Source organism: Heptranchias perlo, chromosome 3, assembly GCF_035084215.1.
Source record: "Heptranchias perlo isolate sHepPer1 chromosome 3, sHepPer1.hap1, whole genome shotgun sequence".
NCBI lineage: Eukaryota > Metazoa > Chordata > Chondrichthyes > Hexanchiformes > Hexanchidae > Heptranchias > Heptranchias perlo.
The window spans coordinates 99802856-99822696 of NC_090327.1; the positions used below are offsets into that span (position 1 = coordinate 99802856).

Genomic DNA, 19841 nt, shown 5'->3' on the forward strand with positions numbered 1-19841 from the left:
ATGGCCGACTCCTGTTCCTATGTTCCTCTGGGTTAGATGAATATGGATGGGAGGAGGCTTGTGTGGAACATACACACCAGCATAGACCAGTTGGGCCGAATGGCCTATTTCTGTGCTGTAAATTCTTTGTAAATCTATGCTTTTACAGCACCATTCTTCAAACCTACCACAAATAAATTATGGTCGGATTCCAGACATCATGCATAATGCAAAGCAATGGCAAACTACTATTTTCAACATGCCATTACTGTGCTTCACTGCTCATTTATTATACATGTAAACAAGACCATATTTACAAAAACAGCCTTTTTGCCATGAGCAGAAAACAAAAATGTTGCAAGAAAGCCCAGAGAATATAGGTATAGTTCATGTGTGAGTAACTAGAGAATCTGATTGGAATTTTCAGCTTACTCCCAAAACTCCAACATTACATGTTCCGTTGCTTCCTACCAAACATTATTTGAGAAGAAATCCTGCAGCAATACCAAAAAAGTAAAAGATCACTGGGTCCAAAGTAAAAATGGAGTGGCAACAGTAATTTAGGAAAACTACTATCTCAGTTTCTATATAACTGCCCTAGTTACTAATTCATCATCAGTTTTAAGTTCAAAAATAAATTTAAAATCTCTTGATTCAGTCAAGATTCTATGACTTAACTTGAAAAAAAATTAATGACAACTGCTAAATCAAAACACTGACATATTCTTGGAAGAATGCAGTTGGATGGCACTCCCTCTGATACTGTTGCCACAACAGTTCCTCGTTTCCCAGGATACAATGCTGTACTATTCCATTAATACCCATCTATTATGCTCCCATTTTGCACTTAATAGTCTCAATTACCTATACTAAATCCGATAGCAGGAAACAAACTCAAGACATTAAATTATTTAATTTTTTTTAAAAAGTGTCAATTGTATTAGAGTACTGAGTGCACACATCTACCACAGAGATCCAATAAGTCTTTTATGAAGGTATTAATTTGTAGATCTAAGCATTTGAGACATTTTTGGGGAGAAAATGAATGCTGCCTTTTCTAAGCGTTTCATAGCTCCAAAAACATTTAACTAGCTGATATTCTGTAGCATTCATGAAGAGTAGTTTTGTTCAGCATGATCCCATTCTGAGCCAGAGAATAGAGCACAGCAGGGTCTGGGGAGTGGAACACAGTGGCAGGAAAAGGAAATAGGAAGCATTGTATCGAATTTCTAAATTAACACCACTGGACTATGCGAGGAGCAGGCGGTTTCCCTCTAATAGTGCCTGGGGACTTGGTGAATGGTTTAGTAGCTGTTTTGAGAACTTTTTTTCCTGGACCTGATTTGCAATCAAAGCGTTCTATCAAGAATAATTTTTGTCCCATCAGAAAATCAGGCAAGTCTCGAAAGCACCAGAATTATTTTTTATGGTTGACAGCAAATCTGGACACTAACAGAGCAAGCTAAGACCTTTGGTTCATATGCCACGTCCTACCTTCCTGTGCTTGGAAGTACATTCTGGGACATGCAAATTGTTTCTGCTGCTTAGATGAACCTCTTCATTCAGGGACCTTGGGAATGCATAACTCAGGCTTTAGAGACAAGGATAAGACAGTGTAGAAAAAACAGGCCATGTTAGATTTAGTGATGAGTAATGAGACAAAATTAGTCAACAATCTAATGGTAAGGGAACATCTAGCTAACCATAACCATAACATGCTTCAATTCAGTTAGAGGGGAAGAAAAGTGAATCACGAAACAAGGTTTTAAATTTAGGTAGAGCTGACTTTGATGGATTGCAGCAGAAATTGACCACAGTAGACTGGGTAGAACTGTTAACGGATAAAACTACAATTGAACTGTGGGAGATGTTCAAAGAAGTATTTGGTGCAATACAAGACCTGTATACCCATAAAGGGCAAGAGCTCTGCTTGTGCAATTGAACAACCTCGGTCAACAGAAAAGGTAAGAGGTAATATAAAAGTAAAAGAAAGGCCTTATATAATCCCACGGACTAAAAGATATGAAGAACAGCAAATGGATACAGATAAATTAGTAGGAGCTGCAAAAAGGGAATACAAGAAAAAACTTGCAAGGGATATTAAGGACAGCAACAAAGGTTTTTACAAGCATTTAAGAAAAAGAGGATGGCTCAGAGTAATATGGGTCCCTTGAAGAAAGAGATGTAGATGATATTGTAATTGAAATTGAAGAAATGGCAGCCTGCTAAATAATGACTTTGTATCAGTGTTCACAGTAGAGGAAGAGAATAAAGTACCAGAAATACAAGGAAAACTAAAAATAAATCAAGGGGAGGAACTTATTAGATTTAATACAAGTTATAAAATGGTCATGGAGAAAATAATTAGACTGACGACTGACAAATCTCAACGACCTGGGTTTCCTCCCCAGGGTATTAAAAGAAGTAGGTGAGGAAATTGTAGATGCTTTGGTCATGATCTTCCAAAACTCTCTCGATTCAGCAATTATCCCCTTGGATTGGAAAATTGCCAATGTCACTTCATTATTTAAGAAGGGTGGGAGAGATAAACCAGGAAATTATAGACCTATTCGTCCATCATCTGTTGTGGGGAAGTTACTAGAATCTGTTATTAGAGACAGAGTGACTGAGCACCTGGACAAATATCAACTGATCAGAGAGAGCCAGCGTGGATTTGTGAAGGGTAAGTCATATCTAACTAACCTAGTTGAATTTTTTGAAGAGGTCACTAACATGGTAGATAAGGCAGTGTTTATGGATGTTATTTACACGAACTTCCAGAAAGCATTCGATAAGCTTCCACACAAGAGACAGTCAGGAAAAATGGAGGCTTTCGACGTGGGTAGGGAATTGATTAGGAGGTAGGAGACAGAGATTAGCAATAATGGGCACGTATTCCAATTGGCAGGATGTGACTCGTGGTACGTAAGAACATAAGAAATATGTTCCTATATACCATATAAGAGTATGCCATACCGCCCCTCGAGCCTGCCACTGAATACAAAGTGGCGGAAGTTATGCTTCAGTTCTGTACAGTCTTGGGTCAGATCCCAAGTGGACCACTGCATTCGGTTTTGGACACCATCACCAGAATTCTACCAGGGCTTAGAGCGTTAAATTATAAGGCCAGGTTGCATAAACTTGGCTTGTATTCCCTTGAGTATATAAGATTGAGGGGTGATCTGATCAAGGTGTTTAAAATGTTAAAAGGATTCAAAAGGGTAAATACAGAGAAACAATTTCCTTTGGTGGGGAATCAAGCACAAGTGGACATAATCTTAATATTCGAGCTCGGCCATTTAGGAGGTAAACCAGGAAGCACTTTTTCATTCGAAGGGTTGAATCATAGTAGGTGCGGCACAGGAGGCCATTCTTTGAAAGCGCTATCCAATTAGTCCCATTCCCCTGCAAATTTCTTTCCTTCAAGTATTTATCCAATTCCCTTTCGAAAGTTATTGTTGAATCTGCTTCCACCGCCCTTTCAGGCGGTGTATTTCAGAATAAAACTTGCTGTGTAAAATAATGTTTCCTCATGTTGCATCTGGCTCTTTTGCTGATCACCTTCAATGTGTGCGCTCTGGTTACCGACCCCTCTGTCCCTAGAAACAATTTCTCCTTATTTACTTTGTCAAAACAGTTCATGGTTTTGAACACCTCTATCAAATCTCCCCTTAACCTGCTCTGTTCTATGGAGAACATCCCCAGCTTCTCCAGTCTCTCCACATAACTGAGGTCCCTCATCCCTAGTACCATTCTAGTAAATATCTTCTTCACCCTCTCTAAGACCTTCACATCTTTCTAATGTGCGGCGCCCAGAATTGAATACGATACTCCAGCTGCAGCCGAACCAGTGTTTTATAAAGCTTTAGCACAACTTTCTTGCTTTTGTACACTACGCCTCTATTAATAAAGTCCAGGATCCCATGTTGTTTTTTTTAAAAAAAGTTGAGAAGGTTGTTTTTTTTAAAAAAAAAACAACCTTCTCAACTTGTCCTGTCACCTTCAAATCTCTCTGTTCCTGCACTCGCTTTAAAATTGTACCATTTAGTTTTTTCGCCTCTCCTCATTCTTCCTACCAAAATGCATCACTTCATACTTCTCCACCTTAAATTTTATCTGTCATGTGTCTGCCCACTTCACCAATCTGTCTATGTCCTCCTGAAGTCTGTTACTATCCTCTACATTGTTTACTACATCTGAGTTTCGTATCATTTGCAAACTTTGAAATTATACCCAAGTCCAGGTCATTAATCTATATCATAAAAGGGCGGTGGTCCTAATATTGACCCCTGGGGAACAATCATTTACCACTCCTCTTTGCTTTCTGTCCCTTAGCCAATTTTGTATCCATGCTGCCACTCTCCTTTTAATCCCACGGGCTTTAGTTTTGCTAACCAGTCTATTATGTGGTACTTCATCAAATGCCTTTTGAAAGTCCATATACACAACATCAACTGCAGAATATGACACCTCTATTGTCCAGACATTGTTGCAAAACTATTATATTGCAATATATTTATTTGAATACATAGCTAAATAGTCCAGACAATAAAATTAGTCAACAGAAGTTGTGCAAAGGCTTTACAATGCACGAGTTGAATCACATTTAGTATCCTGTATTCAGTTATGGTGACTGCTACAAAAATAGATTTACTTGAATTGGAAAGGATGCAAAAAAAACACAACCCAGGCTATGTGGAAGGATAAACGAGGACAATTAAAGCTTTACAGTCTAGCGAGAAGTTGGTTACGGTGTGCATACATAAAAATATTAAAATGGCAAAATAAGGTTAACCCAGATTGCGACTTAAAAATACGCCAAGAAAATAGGAAATGAGTGAAAGTTAAATTTACGACACATAAGAAAAAGCTCCTTACTCAAGTTGCTTAACTGGACCAGCCATATCAACACTGTGGCTACAAGAACAAAGCAGAGGCTGGGTATCTGCAATTCTTGACCCCCTCAATGCCTCTCCACCATCTATAAGACTCAAGTCAGGAGTGTGATTGAACACTCACACTTGAATGAACACAACTACAACACTCAAGAAACTGGACACCATCCTCGACAATGCAATCTGGTTGATCAGCGCCCCTGCCACTGGACTCAATAACCACCCCCTCCCGTTGGAATATGTTCTATCAACAGGAGGCACTGTAGCAACTCCCCAAGCTTACCACCTCAGCACCTTCCAGCACCATGGCGTCTACCACCAAAAAACACGAGGAAAGTAACTTTTTTTAAATTTGTTCATGGGATGTGGGCGTCGCTGGTGAGGCAGGCATATATTGCCATTCCCTAATTGCTCGAGAAGGTGGTGGTGAGCCACCTTTTTGAACCGCTGCAGTCCGTGTGGTGACGGTTCTCCCACAGTGCTGTTAGGAAGGAAGTTCCAGGATTTTGACCCAGCAAACATTCTGCAAACATAACCACCTCTAAGTTCCTCTTCTAACTCACACAACATCCTGACTTGGACATATACCACCATTAACTAAAACTTGGAATTCCCAACTAAACACCATTGCAACAGCACCATCACCACAAAGACCACAAAAATTCAAAGAGAAGGCTCATCATCACCTTCTCAGGTCAATTAGGGATGGGCAATAAATGCTGCCCTGCCAGCATTGCTCAAAAAATAAAAACAAAAAAAGACATTTGGTGCAAATAAAAACAAAACAATATTCTTCATCAACATTTTCAGTGGTTGATTTATTGGCATGACCAGCTGGTTTGGAATGGAGTGCACTGCAGATTTGGAGAAAACAAATTGGGAAGTTAAGAGGGGAAGTTTACTCACCTGTTCCAAAATGGGGCTTAAAACGATCTTTAATGCGATCCACAAGTGCTCCTATGACATCTAGTCCAAGTAATGTAACCTGCAATTACAAAAAATGTTGAAGGACAAAGATTCTACTAACTTCTTCCTTTTTGTAGTTAAGAGTAAAATTTACTAGTGCAATGTAATAATACCTTACACTTTACTGGACCAAGTGAATAGATGGAAGCACATGAGCTTTTATCTCAAAAGATGGCTTCGAGCAAGTCATTACAAAAGGTACTGTAAGACAGTTTTCAACTCTTAAGTTCATCTGGCTGTGACCTGGGAGTGTTTGATGCTGACACTGGGTGCCTGAAATAGGAAGAGTTCCATTCCCGAGCACCAACATCTGTTACCTTGAGCACAAAAAAACTACTAAAAAAAAGCAAAACAAAAATATGACTTATCACCTACCCATACTAGTACTTATCCAGCCAATCCACAATTTCATACAGCCTTGCACGATGCGGCCAACTGATCCACCCCCGCGCTCTTATTTGCTGGCTGTGCATGCTGTCTGATAAAGCAGCACTTTGAATCCACATACTCACATGCGAGTTCAGATTGTTTCTTCCCCAACAAATGCTGTCAGCTGGTCGGACACGGGGACCATGGTAGCAGATTATAAACTAAATTTACAATGGTGGCAGGCAACTTAGGGAAGGTTGATTGGGCAGTCCTACTTGGCAGAGATATGACAGCACTGACAAAAAAAAACTTTTAAAAACATCCTTACACAGAAGGAAGCCACTTATGTTTCTATGATCAAAAGAAGGGCATATGATAAAACAAATCCAAATTGACTAACTGGTTATGTCCAAAGGTAAATTCGACTAAAACAGAAATAGTTTTACAGGTTTAAGGTTAGTAATGCAGGAGACTAAGGATAGATAACCAACTCAACTGAGGGAAATGAAAGCTGATTATCAGAGCAGCAAAAAGACAGGAGGAAGAGGATATGTGTGACAGTGATAGCAAGGTCTTTGTCAGCTATGTTAGGAGTCAGGGGACCAGTGATGATGGTACAGGGCCGCTGAAACATTCTGCAGGGTAGATTCAGGTAGTGTCCCAAGATAATGACTGAGGTTGGAAACGGCTACTTTGCATCAGTCTTTACTACTGATGATGTTGGGTTACCAATATAACACAGAATTGATGCCATCAATAAATATGTTGAATTTAATGTGGATATCGTCCTTGCTGGAAGTAGAGCTCAAACAGATTGGGCAGTTGGTCCCAAATACATTCACCCCAGCGTGTTCAAAGAATAGGGGTTGCATTATTTGAGACACTTGCTCATATTTAGACTGGAGAGAGGTCCATGTGGTGTCTGTATTTAAAAAGGGCAGTAAGTCAAAACCAAGAAACCTACTTCAACTTGTTATCGGCAAGTTACTAGAAGGGATCATTAGACGCGGTACAATCACCTTGAAAGAGAAACTGTTTTAAGAGAATCTCAGCATAATTCTGGAAAATGCTCTGTCTCATCAACTTAGTTGAATTTTTTGAGGAAGTTACAAAGTTAGTGGATTGTGGAAACCTAGTTGACATTGTATACCTAGATTTTTAAAAAGCCTGTGATCATGTACCATGGAAAAGGTTACCAAGTGAGGTTGAGTCTTGTCGGATTGGTGGATAGATATCGGGTTGGATAGGTTGCTGGTTGCATTTGCATAGACAGAAGGTAGTCGAGGCTCTGCATGGGGGCTGGTCACTAGTGGAATTCCACAGGGATTGCCATTAGGGCCGCTACTCTTCATCTTTATCAACAATCTGCACAAAGACATCAGGAAAATGATCTACAATTTTATGGATGATAACGATATACACAAACGCAAAGACCTTAGCCGGAAAAAGATAGATTGCAAGCAGATTAAGAGGCAATAGGGTCATATCGTGTGCTGATGGGACCTCCAGAACAGGGACAGTGGAATTAGGAACTGAATGTCGAACAGTACATAAGGTGGGGAGCGACTAAATCACAGGACCTAGCAGGAAGTGCATTGTTTGTAGATGAGGTCAGACACATGCTTTCTAGCAGCAGCCAATAGACTGGCTTTGGATGTCTCAACTAAAATGGGCCAAAGTTTACACACCGTGAATATTAGTGCCTGCCTTGGTACAAGACTTTGGCTGGAAAGCAACTTGTGCCCTATTTGGACTATATGGATTATCACAGCTAGGATATATGTTTTTCCTCATACTGGAAGCTGAAATCACAATCATAGAATGGTTACAGCACGAAAGGTGGCCATTCGGCCCATCGAGTCCGTGCTGGCTCAATGCAAGAGCAATCCAGCTAGTCCCACTCCCCTGTTCTATCCCTGGAGCCCTGCAATTTTTTTCCCTTCAAGTACTTATCCAATTCCCTTTTGAAAGCCACGATTTAATCTGCCTCCACCACCCCCTCAGGCAGTGCATTCCAGATCCTAACCATTCGCTGTGTAAAAAGGTTTCTCCTCATGTTGCCTTTGGTTCTTTTGCCAATCACCTTAAATCTCTGTCCTCTGGTTCTTGACCCTTACAACAATGCGAACAGTTTCTCTCTATCTATTCTGTCTAGACCCTTCATGATTTTGAATACCTCTATCAAATCTCCTCTCAACCTTCTTTGTTCAAAGGGGAACAACTCCAGCTTCTCCAGTCTATCCATATAACTAAAGTCCCTCATCCCTGGAATCATTCTAGTAAATCTCTTCTGCACCCTAAGGCCTTCACATCTTTCCTAAAGTGCTGTTGTGGCCGAACCAGTGTTTTATAAAACGTGCATCAAAACCTCCTTGCTTTTGTACTCTATGGCTCCACTTATAAAACCCAGGATCCCATATGCTTTCTTAACCACTTTCTCATCCTGCCCTGCCACCTTCAATGATTTGTTCACATACACCTCCAGATCTCTGTTCCTGCACCCCTTTTAGAACTGTACCCTTTAGTTTACATTGCCTCTCCTAGTTTCTCGTACCGAAATGTATCACTTCACACTTTTCTGCGTTAAATTTTATCTGCCATGTGTCCAGCCATTCCACCAGCCTGTCTATGTCCTCTTGAAGTCGATCACTATCCTTCCAAGTTTTGAGTCATCTGCAAATTTGGAAATTATGCTCTGTACACCCAAGTCCAAGTCATTAGTAAATATCAAGAAAAGCAATGGTCCTAGTACTGATCCCTGGGGAGCGCCACTGTATACCTCCCTCCAGTCTGAAAAACAACCGTTCACACCACTATTCTGTTTCCTGTTACTTAGCCAATTTCAAATCCATGCTGCCACTGCCTCTTTTATTCCATGGGCTTCAACTCTGATGACAAGCAGCACTTTATCAAATGCCTTTTTAAAGTCCATATATACCACATCAACTACATTGCCTTCATCAACCCTCTCTGTTGCCTCATCAAAAAACTCAATCAAGTTAGTTGAACACAATTTGCCTTTAACAAATCTGTGTTGGCTTCCCTTACTTAATCCACACTTGTCCAAGTGATTGCTAATTTTATCTCAGATTATCATTTCTAAAAGTTTCCTCAATATCGAGGTTAAACTGACTGGCCTGTAGTTTTTTTTTATTCGTTCATGGGATGGGAGCGTCGCTGGCAAGGCCAGCAATTATTGCCCATCCCTAATTGCCCTTGAGAAGGCGGTGGTGAGCCGCCTTCTTGAACCGCTGCAGTCCGTGTGGTGAAGGTTCGCCCACAGTGCTGTTAGGTCGGGAGTTCTAGGATTTTGACTCTGCGACGATGAAGGAACAGCGATATATTTCCAAGTCTGGATGGTATGTGACTTGGAGGGAAACGTGCAGGTGTTGTTCCCATGTGCCTGCTGCCCTTGTCCTTGTCCTTCTAGGTGGTAGAGGTCGTGGGTTTGGGAGGTGCTGACGGAAGAAGCTGGGTTTATCCTTACACCCTTTTTTGAACAAGTGTGCAACATTTGCAATTCTCCAGTTCTGTGGCACCACCCCCGTATCTAAGGATGATTGGAAGATTATCGCCAGCACCTCTGCAATTTCCACCCTTATTTTCCTCAGCAACCTAGGATGCATCCCATCTGGACCAGGTGACTTATCTACTTTAAATGCAGCTAGCCTTTGTGGTGTCTCCTTTTATCAATTTTTAGCCCATCCAGTATCTCAACTACCTCCTCTTTTACTATGACTTTGGCAGCATCTTCTTCCTTGGTAAAGACAGATGCAAAGTAGTCATTTAGTACCTCAGCCATGCCCTCTGCCTCCAAGCGTAGATCGCCTTTTTGGTCCCCAATTGGTCCCACCCCTCCTCCAACTACTTGTTTACATGCCTATAGAAGACTTTCATTGACAAGTTGAGTCTATCCACATCAGCAAGATACAAAACACACAGCAATACGATTGATATGCTAGGCAGAGCTGAAAACCTACTTGATATTAATACAAAACTAATTGAGTAGCTGTTTTTAAAAAGCACAAGAGTCAAGTTATTGACTGTTTGGGAAGGGTATGTGACTTAAAAACTTACTATATTTTAATATTAACACATGTAACTTGAGCATACATGTCTCATCAACAGGTGAACACAGTACTCTGATTTGATTCACCTCACCGAAACCATAAGACACATTGAGAATTATGATTCAGCCACCTTCCCCATGTCTTAATGCAAAAGTCAGTTTCCATTATCAAGTCCATGCTTCCCACGAATTAAAACCTGATGGATTGCACAAAACATCTCAAATAAAATCGTCACAAAGCAAGCAATGAACCCTTCTACTATCAGGCTGTGCACAACAAATAAGGCCAAGCAACTGCTTGCTCAAGATCTCAAAACCAATGGAACAACATCTCACTGACAGACAATGTAAGCTCAAACTAAAAACAATGGATCTATTTTATTAAATATTACTATATAGAAGCAAGAATTAAGCAGCAAATCACTGCACTTAGCTCTACACAATCTGTTTCAAAGTAATACAAATTCTGACGTTCTTTTCAGTAACTTTTGATCTCGAAACATATTCAAAAGCATTATGAAAGGGTAACATCAAGAGTCCCTTGTTAAGCGCAGCCCACAAAGCTGCACAGTGGAACAGGAACACCAAAGAACACGGGATACTAGCTTGGATGTAAGTCTCCTTTTGCCTTCACGTCCAAGATAACAAAACAAGATTTAATGGTATTCCTCCCAATTATTCAAAATTGACCTAATTGGAATTCGTTCCTGCAGTGTCAGTCCAGACGCCACAGAATTTGCAACTATAAATAATTTCAACAAACAAGATTTGCCATAACTCGGTTCAGGCAGCAAGTGCTTGTGTATTCACCCCAACAGAACACTCAGAGCAAACCATTGTTTATTGCCGTGTCAAACCAGACACAAGTAATCAAACATGCAAAATCCCTTCCAGCAAGTAACAGAAACCAGGCTGAGGCTCTGGGCCTGGGGCCGGGCCAGGGCTCTGCACGTGGGGGAGCGGAGGGCTGAGGCTGTGGTCCCAGGGCTGTAACATGTTCCTGTGGATTTGATCAGGTGACCACTGATCACGTGACATGTGCCAGGGTCACGACCCCTCCCTTATATAAACACATTTGCAACTTGTTAATTTCAAACCTGGGTCCGTAACAAGAGGCAAGATGAGCAGAAATTGTTTTACGCAGCGAGTTGTTATGATCTGGAATGCGCTGCCTGAAAGGGTGGTGAAAGTAGATTCAATGGTAACTTTCAAAAGGGGATTAGGTAAATATTCGAAGGGAAAAAATTTACAGGGCTATGGGGAAGGGCAAGGGAGTGGGACTGATTGGATAGCTCTTTCAAAGGCATATTGGGCCGAATGGCCACCTTCTGTGCTGTATCATTCTATGACTAATTTTTTTTTATAATACCAGAACTAAGGATACATGCTACATATTCTTTTAATATAGAAATAAAGAACACTTCTTCATATATTCAGGATGTACTTAACAACTTCACAGTCAATTACCTTTTTTGCAAGCAAACTGGCAGCTAGATTAACACACTATGGTCCCACAAAGAGCAAGTGAGATGAATGACCAGGTTATCTGTTTAAGTGATGTTGGCTGAAGGAATGTTGGTAAGGGCACCAGAATTCCTTGCTCCTCTTTGATAGTTCCATGGGATCTTTTACCTCCACCATGACAGGCAGTGAGCGTTTCGGTTTATCAACTTATCTGACTTATGAGACCGCCAACAATACTGCACTCTGCCAGGATTGCAACAGTGTGTCCGCCTAGATGTACTCAAGGTGAGAGCGAGCCAAGTTGACAGAAATTCCTATGATCTGAAACAGGACAGACACTTAGCTCCATCACATGCAGCACCCAAGTTTCAGTATTTTTGTTCTAAATATCCTAGTTGATGGATTTACATTTACTGCCATTTATATGGGTATGCTCAACAAAAGGGTTACATTAAAAATGTAAAATATCTCCACAGATGATTCATGCATAAAACTTACCTACGATATAGTGAGAAATATAATTGACATGCTTATTAATGGGCATCAGTGTTAATCTACAATTGTTCTCCAAAATAGGTCTGTTATTTATTTGATTTGTAACAGCTTCAAAAAAAAATCACTCAAGTGCTTTTCGTTCAAACATATTCAGCAGCAAATTTTTTTGAACATAATTTCATTTTAAATTGCAAATTTAAAAACTTGAGTAGCCTCTATTCTATAGCCAATATGATTTAAAACTAATGATAAGTTTGTCTTGCTTGCTTAAAAACAAAACCATCATCGTATGGTACAGTACAGGAGGAGGCTATTCGGCTCATCTTGCCTGTGCTTTGAGCAATCCAATTAGTCCCACTCCCCTGCTCTGTACTCATAGCCCTCCAAATTTTTTCCCCTTCAAATATTTATCCAATTCCATTTTGAAAGTTACTACTGAATTTGCTTCCACCACCCTTTCAGGCAGCGCATTCCAGATCATAACTCTTCGCGTAATAAAATGTTTCCTCGTGTTGCCTCTGGTTCTTTTGCCAATCACCTTAAATCTATGTCCCCTGGTTCCCGGCCCTTCTGCCACCGGAGACAGTTTATCCTTATTTACTCTATCAAAACCGGTCATGATTTTGAACACCTCTATCAAATCTCCTCTGAACCTTCTCTGCTCTAAGGAGAACAACCCCAGCTTCTCCACATAACTGAAGTCCCTCAGCCCTGGTACCATTCTCGTAAATCTCTTCTGCGCCCTCTCTAAGGCCTTGACATCCTTCCTAAAGTGTGGTGCCCAGAACGGAACACAATACTCTAGCTGAGGCCGAACCAGTGTTTTATAAACGTTTAGCATAACTTCCTTGCTTTTGTACTCTATGCCTCTATTAATGAAGCCAAGGATCCCATATGTTTTTTTTTAAAAAAAGCCTTCTCTATTAGTCCTGCCACCTTCAAAGATTTGTGTACATTCACCCCCAGGTGTCTCTGTTCCTGCACCCCCTTTAAAATTGTACCATTTAGTTTTTATTGCCTCTCCTCATTCTCCTGACCAAAAAGTATCACTCCACACTTCTCTGCGTTAAATTTCATCTGTCATGTGTCTGCCCATTTCACCAGTTTGTCTATGTCCTCCTGAAGTCTGTTACTATCCTCCACATTGTTTACTACATTCCCAAGTTTCATGTCCTCTGCAAACTTTGAAATTATACCCTCTATACCCAAGTCCAGGTCATTAATATATATCAAAAAGAGCAGTGGTCCTAATACCAACCCCTGGGGAACACCACTACATATTTCCCTCCAGTCTGAAAAACAACCTCCCACCACTACTTCTTACTTTCTGTCCCTTAGCCAATTTTGTATCCGCGCTGCCATGGTCCCTTTAGTCCAATGGCCTTTAATTTTGCTAACAAGTCTATTATGCGGTAGTTTATCAAATGCCTTTTGAAAGTCCACATACACATCAACCGGATTACCCATTCAACCCTCTCCGTTACTTCATCAAAGGACGCAATCAAGTTAGTCAAACATGGTTTTCCTTCAACAAATCCATGCTGACTTTCATTTATTAGCCATAATTTTCCAGGTGCCAATTAATTTTGTCCCAAAGTTTGCCCACCACCAATGTTTGGCTGACTGGCCTGTAATTGCCAGATTTATCCCTCTCCCCTATTTTGAACAGGGGTGTAACACTTGCAATCCTCCAATCCTCTGGCATATCTAAGGAGGATTGGAAGATTGTGGCCAGAGCCTCTGCAATTTCCACCCTTACTTCCCTCAGTATCCTAGGATGCAGCCCATCTGGACCGGATGACTTTTCTACTTTGAGTACTGCCAACTTTAAGTAACTCTTCTTAATCTATTTCTATCCTATCCAATATCATTACTACCTCCTCCTTTACTGCTACATTGGCAGCATCCTCTTCTCTAGTGATGACCGTTGCGAAGGATTCATTTTGTACTTCAGCCATACAAGATTCCCTCCTTTATTGTCCCTAATTGGCCCGAGCCTTCCTTTGACTATCCTTTTACTGTTTATAAAAGACTTTTAGGTTTCATTTTATGTTAGCCACTAATTCTATTCTCATCTTTGCCCCTCTTATTCTCTTTTTTAGATCTCCTCTGTACTTTCTGTATTCAGCTTGGTTCTCTATTATATTATGAACCTTACATTTATCATAAAACTCCTTTTTCTGTTTCATTTTACAGTCCTGGATGCAGATTTCCAGAAATCCAATAAACTAAGCAATAAAGTAAAATTCTTAGAACGGAAAGTTTATTTAAATTTTAGTACCTTATCATTATCGTGCAAAGTATGATTCCACCCGACTCAATTTATGCAGTTTATTTACTTATGGAACCAAATGGGTCGCTGCACCAGAAAGGTTGGATTCCCCCCCCCCCACCCCGTCAAAACATTTATCTACCAACAAAATTTTTGCTGAACCAACCAAGGTCATTCAGATTGATATAAACATCGGTTCATCATCAACTGTAAATGGGCTACTGGCTAGGTGTTAATTACATACTGTGTGGCTGGGGGTTGACTGACCAGTTGAAACTGGTGTGTATCTGAAAGGTATACATTGGAGAGCATATCGATAAGACCACAGAGAGCCAGAGTGCAGAGAGAACCGCTCAATGGAGTGAACTGCAGAGTGAAGACCTTAAAACGGGAATTTGGAGACAGCGAGAATTCAGTGTTAAGTAGTGGCTAAGTAGTACTGAAAGTGTGTGTTTACTGTATTGTAATTTAGCTTCGTTTTTTTAAACTTAAAAGAACTGCAAGTCAGTTGGCAGTTATCTGTCAGTCAACTGTAAATAGGTCACTGGATAGGTTTTAATTAGATAGTGTGTGGCTGGTGGTTGCCTGACCAGTTGAAACTAATGAGTGTCTGAAAGGTATTTATTAGAGGGCATATCTGCAACAGCACATAGCATAAAGTAGGTTAGTGAACTGCTAAACTGAGTGAAGACATTAAAACGGGAATCAGGTGCAAAGGGAGAAGGAGGTGCCATGTAGTTTAAACTGAGGGACAACAGGAAAAGAGAAGGAAGAGAGCGGAGCACTTTAAGTGAAGAGAACTTGAAGTAAATAGACAGTAAATTTAAACATTAAATAAATAAATCAGAATAATTACTAATTAATTTGAAATCAAACTAAATCCATCTACTAAATATAATCTAGACCTCAAGTGATTCTATTAGTTCTAGAAATAAATTACCGCTGATAAACAAAATATAAATGAAGATTAGAAAGGGCAGCACAGGCAGTGTGTCGGGACTGCAGAATGTGGGAATTGGTGGACAGCGAGACTGTCCCGTATCACCATACCTGTAGGAAATGCCTCTACCTTGAAACACTCTAGCTCAGAGTCTTTGAGCTGGAGTGCGAGTTGGAGACCCTCGGACAGATAAGGAGGGGGGAGTAATTTCTGGATCGTTTATTCCAGAGTATCTCAGAGAAAAACACAGATGCAGGAAGGGGAGTCTGTGACTATCAGTTAGCAGGGTAGGGGGAAACCTAGGGGAGGCAGAGGAGGTCCCGCAGACAATGGTCCTATTCAACAGGTATGATGTACTTGCTACCTGTGAGGATAAGGATGAAGGCTGCAGGGAGGATGGCCAGAATGCTAATCATGGCGCCATGGTGCAAGAGGCAATCCAAGCAGAGGGAGCAAAATCAAATAGAACAGTTGTTGGCAAATGGAGATTCGATAAGGGGATAGATCGCATCCTCCACAGTCGTGACCAAGAGTCCAGGAGAATGTGTTGCCTACCTGGGTGGCAGGGTGAAGGATATCTCAGAACAAGTGGAGAGGAACTTGGAAAGGGAGGGGGAAGATCAAGTTGTCATGGTCCATGTCAAGACCAATGACATAGGGAAGAACAGGGAGGAGGTCCTGCTTTGGGAATATCAGGAGCTAGGAACTAAATTAAAAGGCAGGACTCTACAAGTGGTAATCTCAGGATTACTACCTGCACCACATGCTAATTGACATAGGGATAAACAGATCAGGAAAGTGAATGAGTGGCTGAAAGAGTGGTGTGGGAATGAGGGATTCCATTTCATGGGACACTGGTACTGGGACAGGAAGCTGTAAATTCGGGACAAGCTTCAAACCGGAATGGGATCTAGTAGAAAAGATAAATAGGCTGTGGATAAGACTTTAAACTAGTTAGATTTGGGGGGGGGGGGGGATCTGATCGAAATAACAGGAGCCTGAAGATAAAAGAAATGTGAGATGAGAGTGATGGTCAGGCCAAGGAAAGGAATAAACGGTCAGGGAACAGAATAAGTTATAGAACATAAGTATAGAATAACTTAAAAATAAAGTGAGAGGAACAATTAATAAAAACAAATTAACTTGCCTGTACAGCAATGTACACAGCATCCAAAACTAAATGGGGGAACTGGGGGCAATAATTCGGAGAGAGGAACCAGATGTAGTAGGGATAACTGAAACATGGCTGCACAAAGAACAGGACTGTCAGTTAAATATTGCACGATATAACATATTTAGAAAGGAACAGGGAAGGAAGGCGGCAGGTGGGATAGCTGTACGAATTAGAAGTAACACAATGGCAGTAGAAAAAAAGACATAACTAACATTAAGATAGAAACAGAATCAGTATGGATTGAGAAAAAGGGATTGATTTCGCTATTGGGGTATACTACAGACCACCTAATAATAATGGAGGGAGAAATATGCATGCAAATCTATGAAATGGGAGTAAAAGACACAGAATAATCATGGGAGATTTCAACTACAGTGAAACTTGTACAAACGGACACCCCCAAAAAGCAGACACTTTTTGACAGTCCCAAATAACTTATATTGCAATAGACACAAGCTGCACCTGAAACCATGGTTACTCACAAATTATGACCTACGCACAGCCATCAATGCACCAAGTCCATTTACAACTTAAAACACTTCACACGCAGATAAGCGTGAAGTGGCAGCGAGTGAAAGAAATGGCTTTTGAGGATTCGAGATCTCTTTACCCAGCATCCATAACAGCAGAGAAACCGCTCTATCTCTGGGATTGAATGCCTGCTTGGCTCTAAACTGGGGGGGGGGGGGGGGGGGGGGGGGTGGGAGGGGAGCTCAGGAGGAGAAATGGAGACCAAGAGCAAGACATGGAGAGAATGGTTTCCCATTTTCCCCGCCCTCGATTTGCCCTCTTTGCCTGATGGCCTCCTGGTTCTTGGAACGTCTCATACAACAACTGCTGGCGTGAAACCACAGATAAAGATTTTCAACTACAGGGGACCCAACCTTTATATAAAAGGTAATCCAATAAGATTTGTAGAAGTCACGTGGTCCGAACATGACATGATCAAACCTCTTGGAATGCCTCCATCCAGAGTTGGCAACCCTACTCCACCAGTACATCAGGTACTGATGAGCTGCTAACTGCACTTCAAACATTAGCAGCTGTAACACACGGAGGTGGGGGGGTCCACAGGACATTGATCTCCCCTGGCTGGGCCCTTCCTGGCACTCTGCCCCTACAGCAGCCACCTTGCTCTGTGGAGGCTGCGAACATAGCAGATCCCAGGATCAGAACATCCCTCCCACAATGGAAAAGGACATCCCTCCCACAATGGCAATGAACTGGGAAACCCAAAGAACAGAAAGTGAACTGAAATCACAACCCACTGGCAGAGCTCCAGGATTAGGCACGATCCCAGGTGAGGGCAAAAAAAAAGGATCACTGCAGGAGATACAACCAATCCCAGGACATGTGCCCCATCTGGTATACAATGACCATTTTGAAAATAAGTATATCTGATGCAAGTTCCTTAGGTTTCCCTAATTTACATGTTTCACTGTACCCCCAAATAAACTGGCAAGAAGTAGTAGTAAAAGGGGTTTACACAGTGTGTACAGGACTCCTTTCTTACCCAGTACAATAAGAAGCCCAAGAGATGAATCACTGTTGGATCTAGTAATGGGAAGTGAACCAGAGCAGGTAAGAGAACTAAGCGCGAGGGAGCATCTAGGCATTAGTGATAACAACATAATAAGGTTTAAGATAATGACTCAAAGCGACACAAGTAAGCCAAATAACAAACTAATCGATTGGAAAAAAAGCTCATTATGGAGGGGGATGAGGATGGAACTAGGGAAGGTGAACTGAAAAAAAAAACTGACAGATAAAATAGGAGTGGGAAACATTTGAAAACGTGACCAATAAGAGTTCAAGAGAAATATATTCCGCTAAAAAACAAGGACAAACTAGCCAATAATGAGACATCATGGATGAATAAAGAGATACGGGTAAAATTGAAACTGAAGAAAAAAGGTATGCATCAAATACATAGACAATAAAGCAGAGGACGACAGAGGAACACGAAAAGGTTAGGAAATAAGTAAAAAAAAACTAGGAAGGCAAAGAGGAATAATGAAATTAAATTGTCAAAAAATATAAAAAGAAACAGTATTCTATAGACACAAAAATAACAAGGAAATTTAGGATAGGGATAGGGCCACTAAGGGATGCACAAGATAAACTCACGGATAATGACAGCGAAATGGCAGAAATATTGAAAGGTTACTTTGCCTCAGTTTTTACCAGGGAGATTAACAAGGTGGATATGATATTAGAAGACGAGATCAAAAAGGATACCAAAACACTGAACATAGAAAGGAGGGAGATAATTAATTAACTAATCAAACTTAAAGAGGATAAAGTCCCAGGTCCAGATGGATTGTATCCGCACATATTAAAAGAAGTTAGGGAAGAGATAGCAGAGGCACTATTACATACATATAAAAATTCATCTGAAAAGGGAATAGTGCCAGACGACTTTTGGACAGACAACTTTTGTTATTCCTGTATTCAGAAAGGGAGAGAATACAAATCCAGGGAACTATAGGCCAGTTAGCTTAACGTTGTTGGTAGGAAAGATTTTGGAATCTTAACTCAAAGATGTAATAGAAAAACATCTAGAAACCGAAAATATAACAAAGAATAGTCAGCATGGATTTCATAAGAGAAGGTCATGCTTGATCAACCTTATTGAATTCTTTGAAGTAACAGAAAGAGTAGACATGGGTAATGCAATGGTTGTAATATACATGGACATTCAAAAGGCTTTCAATAAGGCATCACATAGTACTCATAACTAATGTCAGAGCCTGTGAAGTCAGGGGACAAGTAGCAGAATGGACAGCAAATTGACTAAAAAACAGAAAACAAAGTGTAGGGGTTAACGGTAGTTACTCAGACTGGCGGAAGATAAGAAGTGGTGTCCCACAGAGATCGGTGCTGGGACCACTGTTGTTGACCATTTACATAAGTGATTTGGATTCGGGAACCTAAGTACAATATCAAAATTTGCAGATTACACCAAATTGGGAGTGGGGGGGGGGTGGGGGGAAGTCAACACTGAGCAAGACAGTGATAAAATACAAGACGACATTAACAAACTTGCAGAATGGGCATGTAAACGGAAGAAGAATTTCAACAAAGTGTGAGGTGGTGCATTTTGGTAGGATGAATAAGGAGGCCACCTACTCCTTGGAAGGCAAGCAGATTCACAAACCATTAAAAGCAGCAATGCAGGTTAACAAAGCCATAAAAAATACAAACAAAGCACTGGGTTT

General features: G+C 40.9%; 1 protein-coding gene across 7 annotated transcripts in view; it reads right to left on the bottom strand.

Moving 5' to 3' along the window:
• clasp2 (cytoplasmic linker associated protein 2) overlaps nt 1–19841 on the bottom strand; it is a 451600-nt gene that overhangs the window by 395928 nt on the left and 35831 nt on the right. For all 7 annotated transcript variants that reach the window (XM_067981116.1, XM_067981105.1, XM_067981128.1 and 4 more), the window contains exon 2: nt 5781–5859. In XM_067981116.1, the coding sequence (XP_067837217.1) occupies nt 5781–5859 (79 nt within the window). The remainder of the gene's footprint in view (nt 1–5780; nt 5860–19841) is intronic.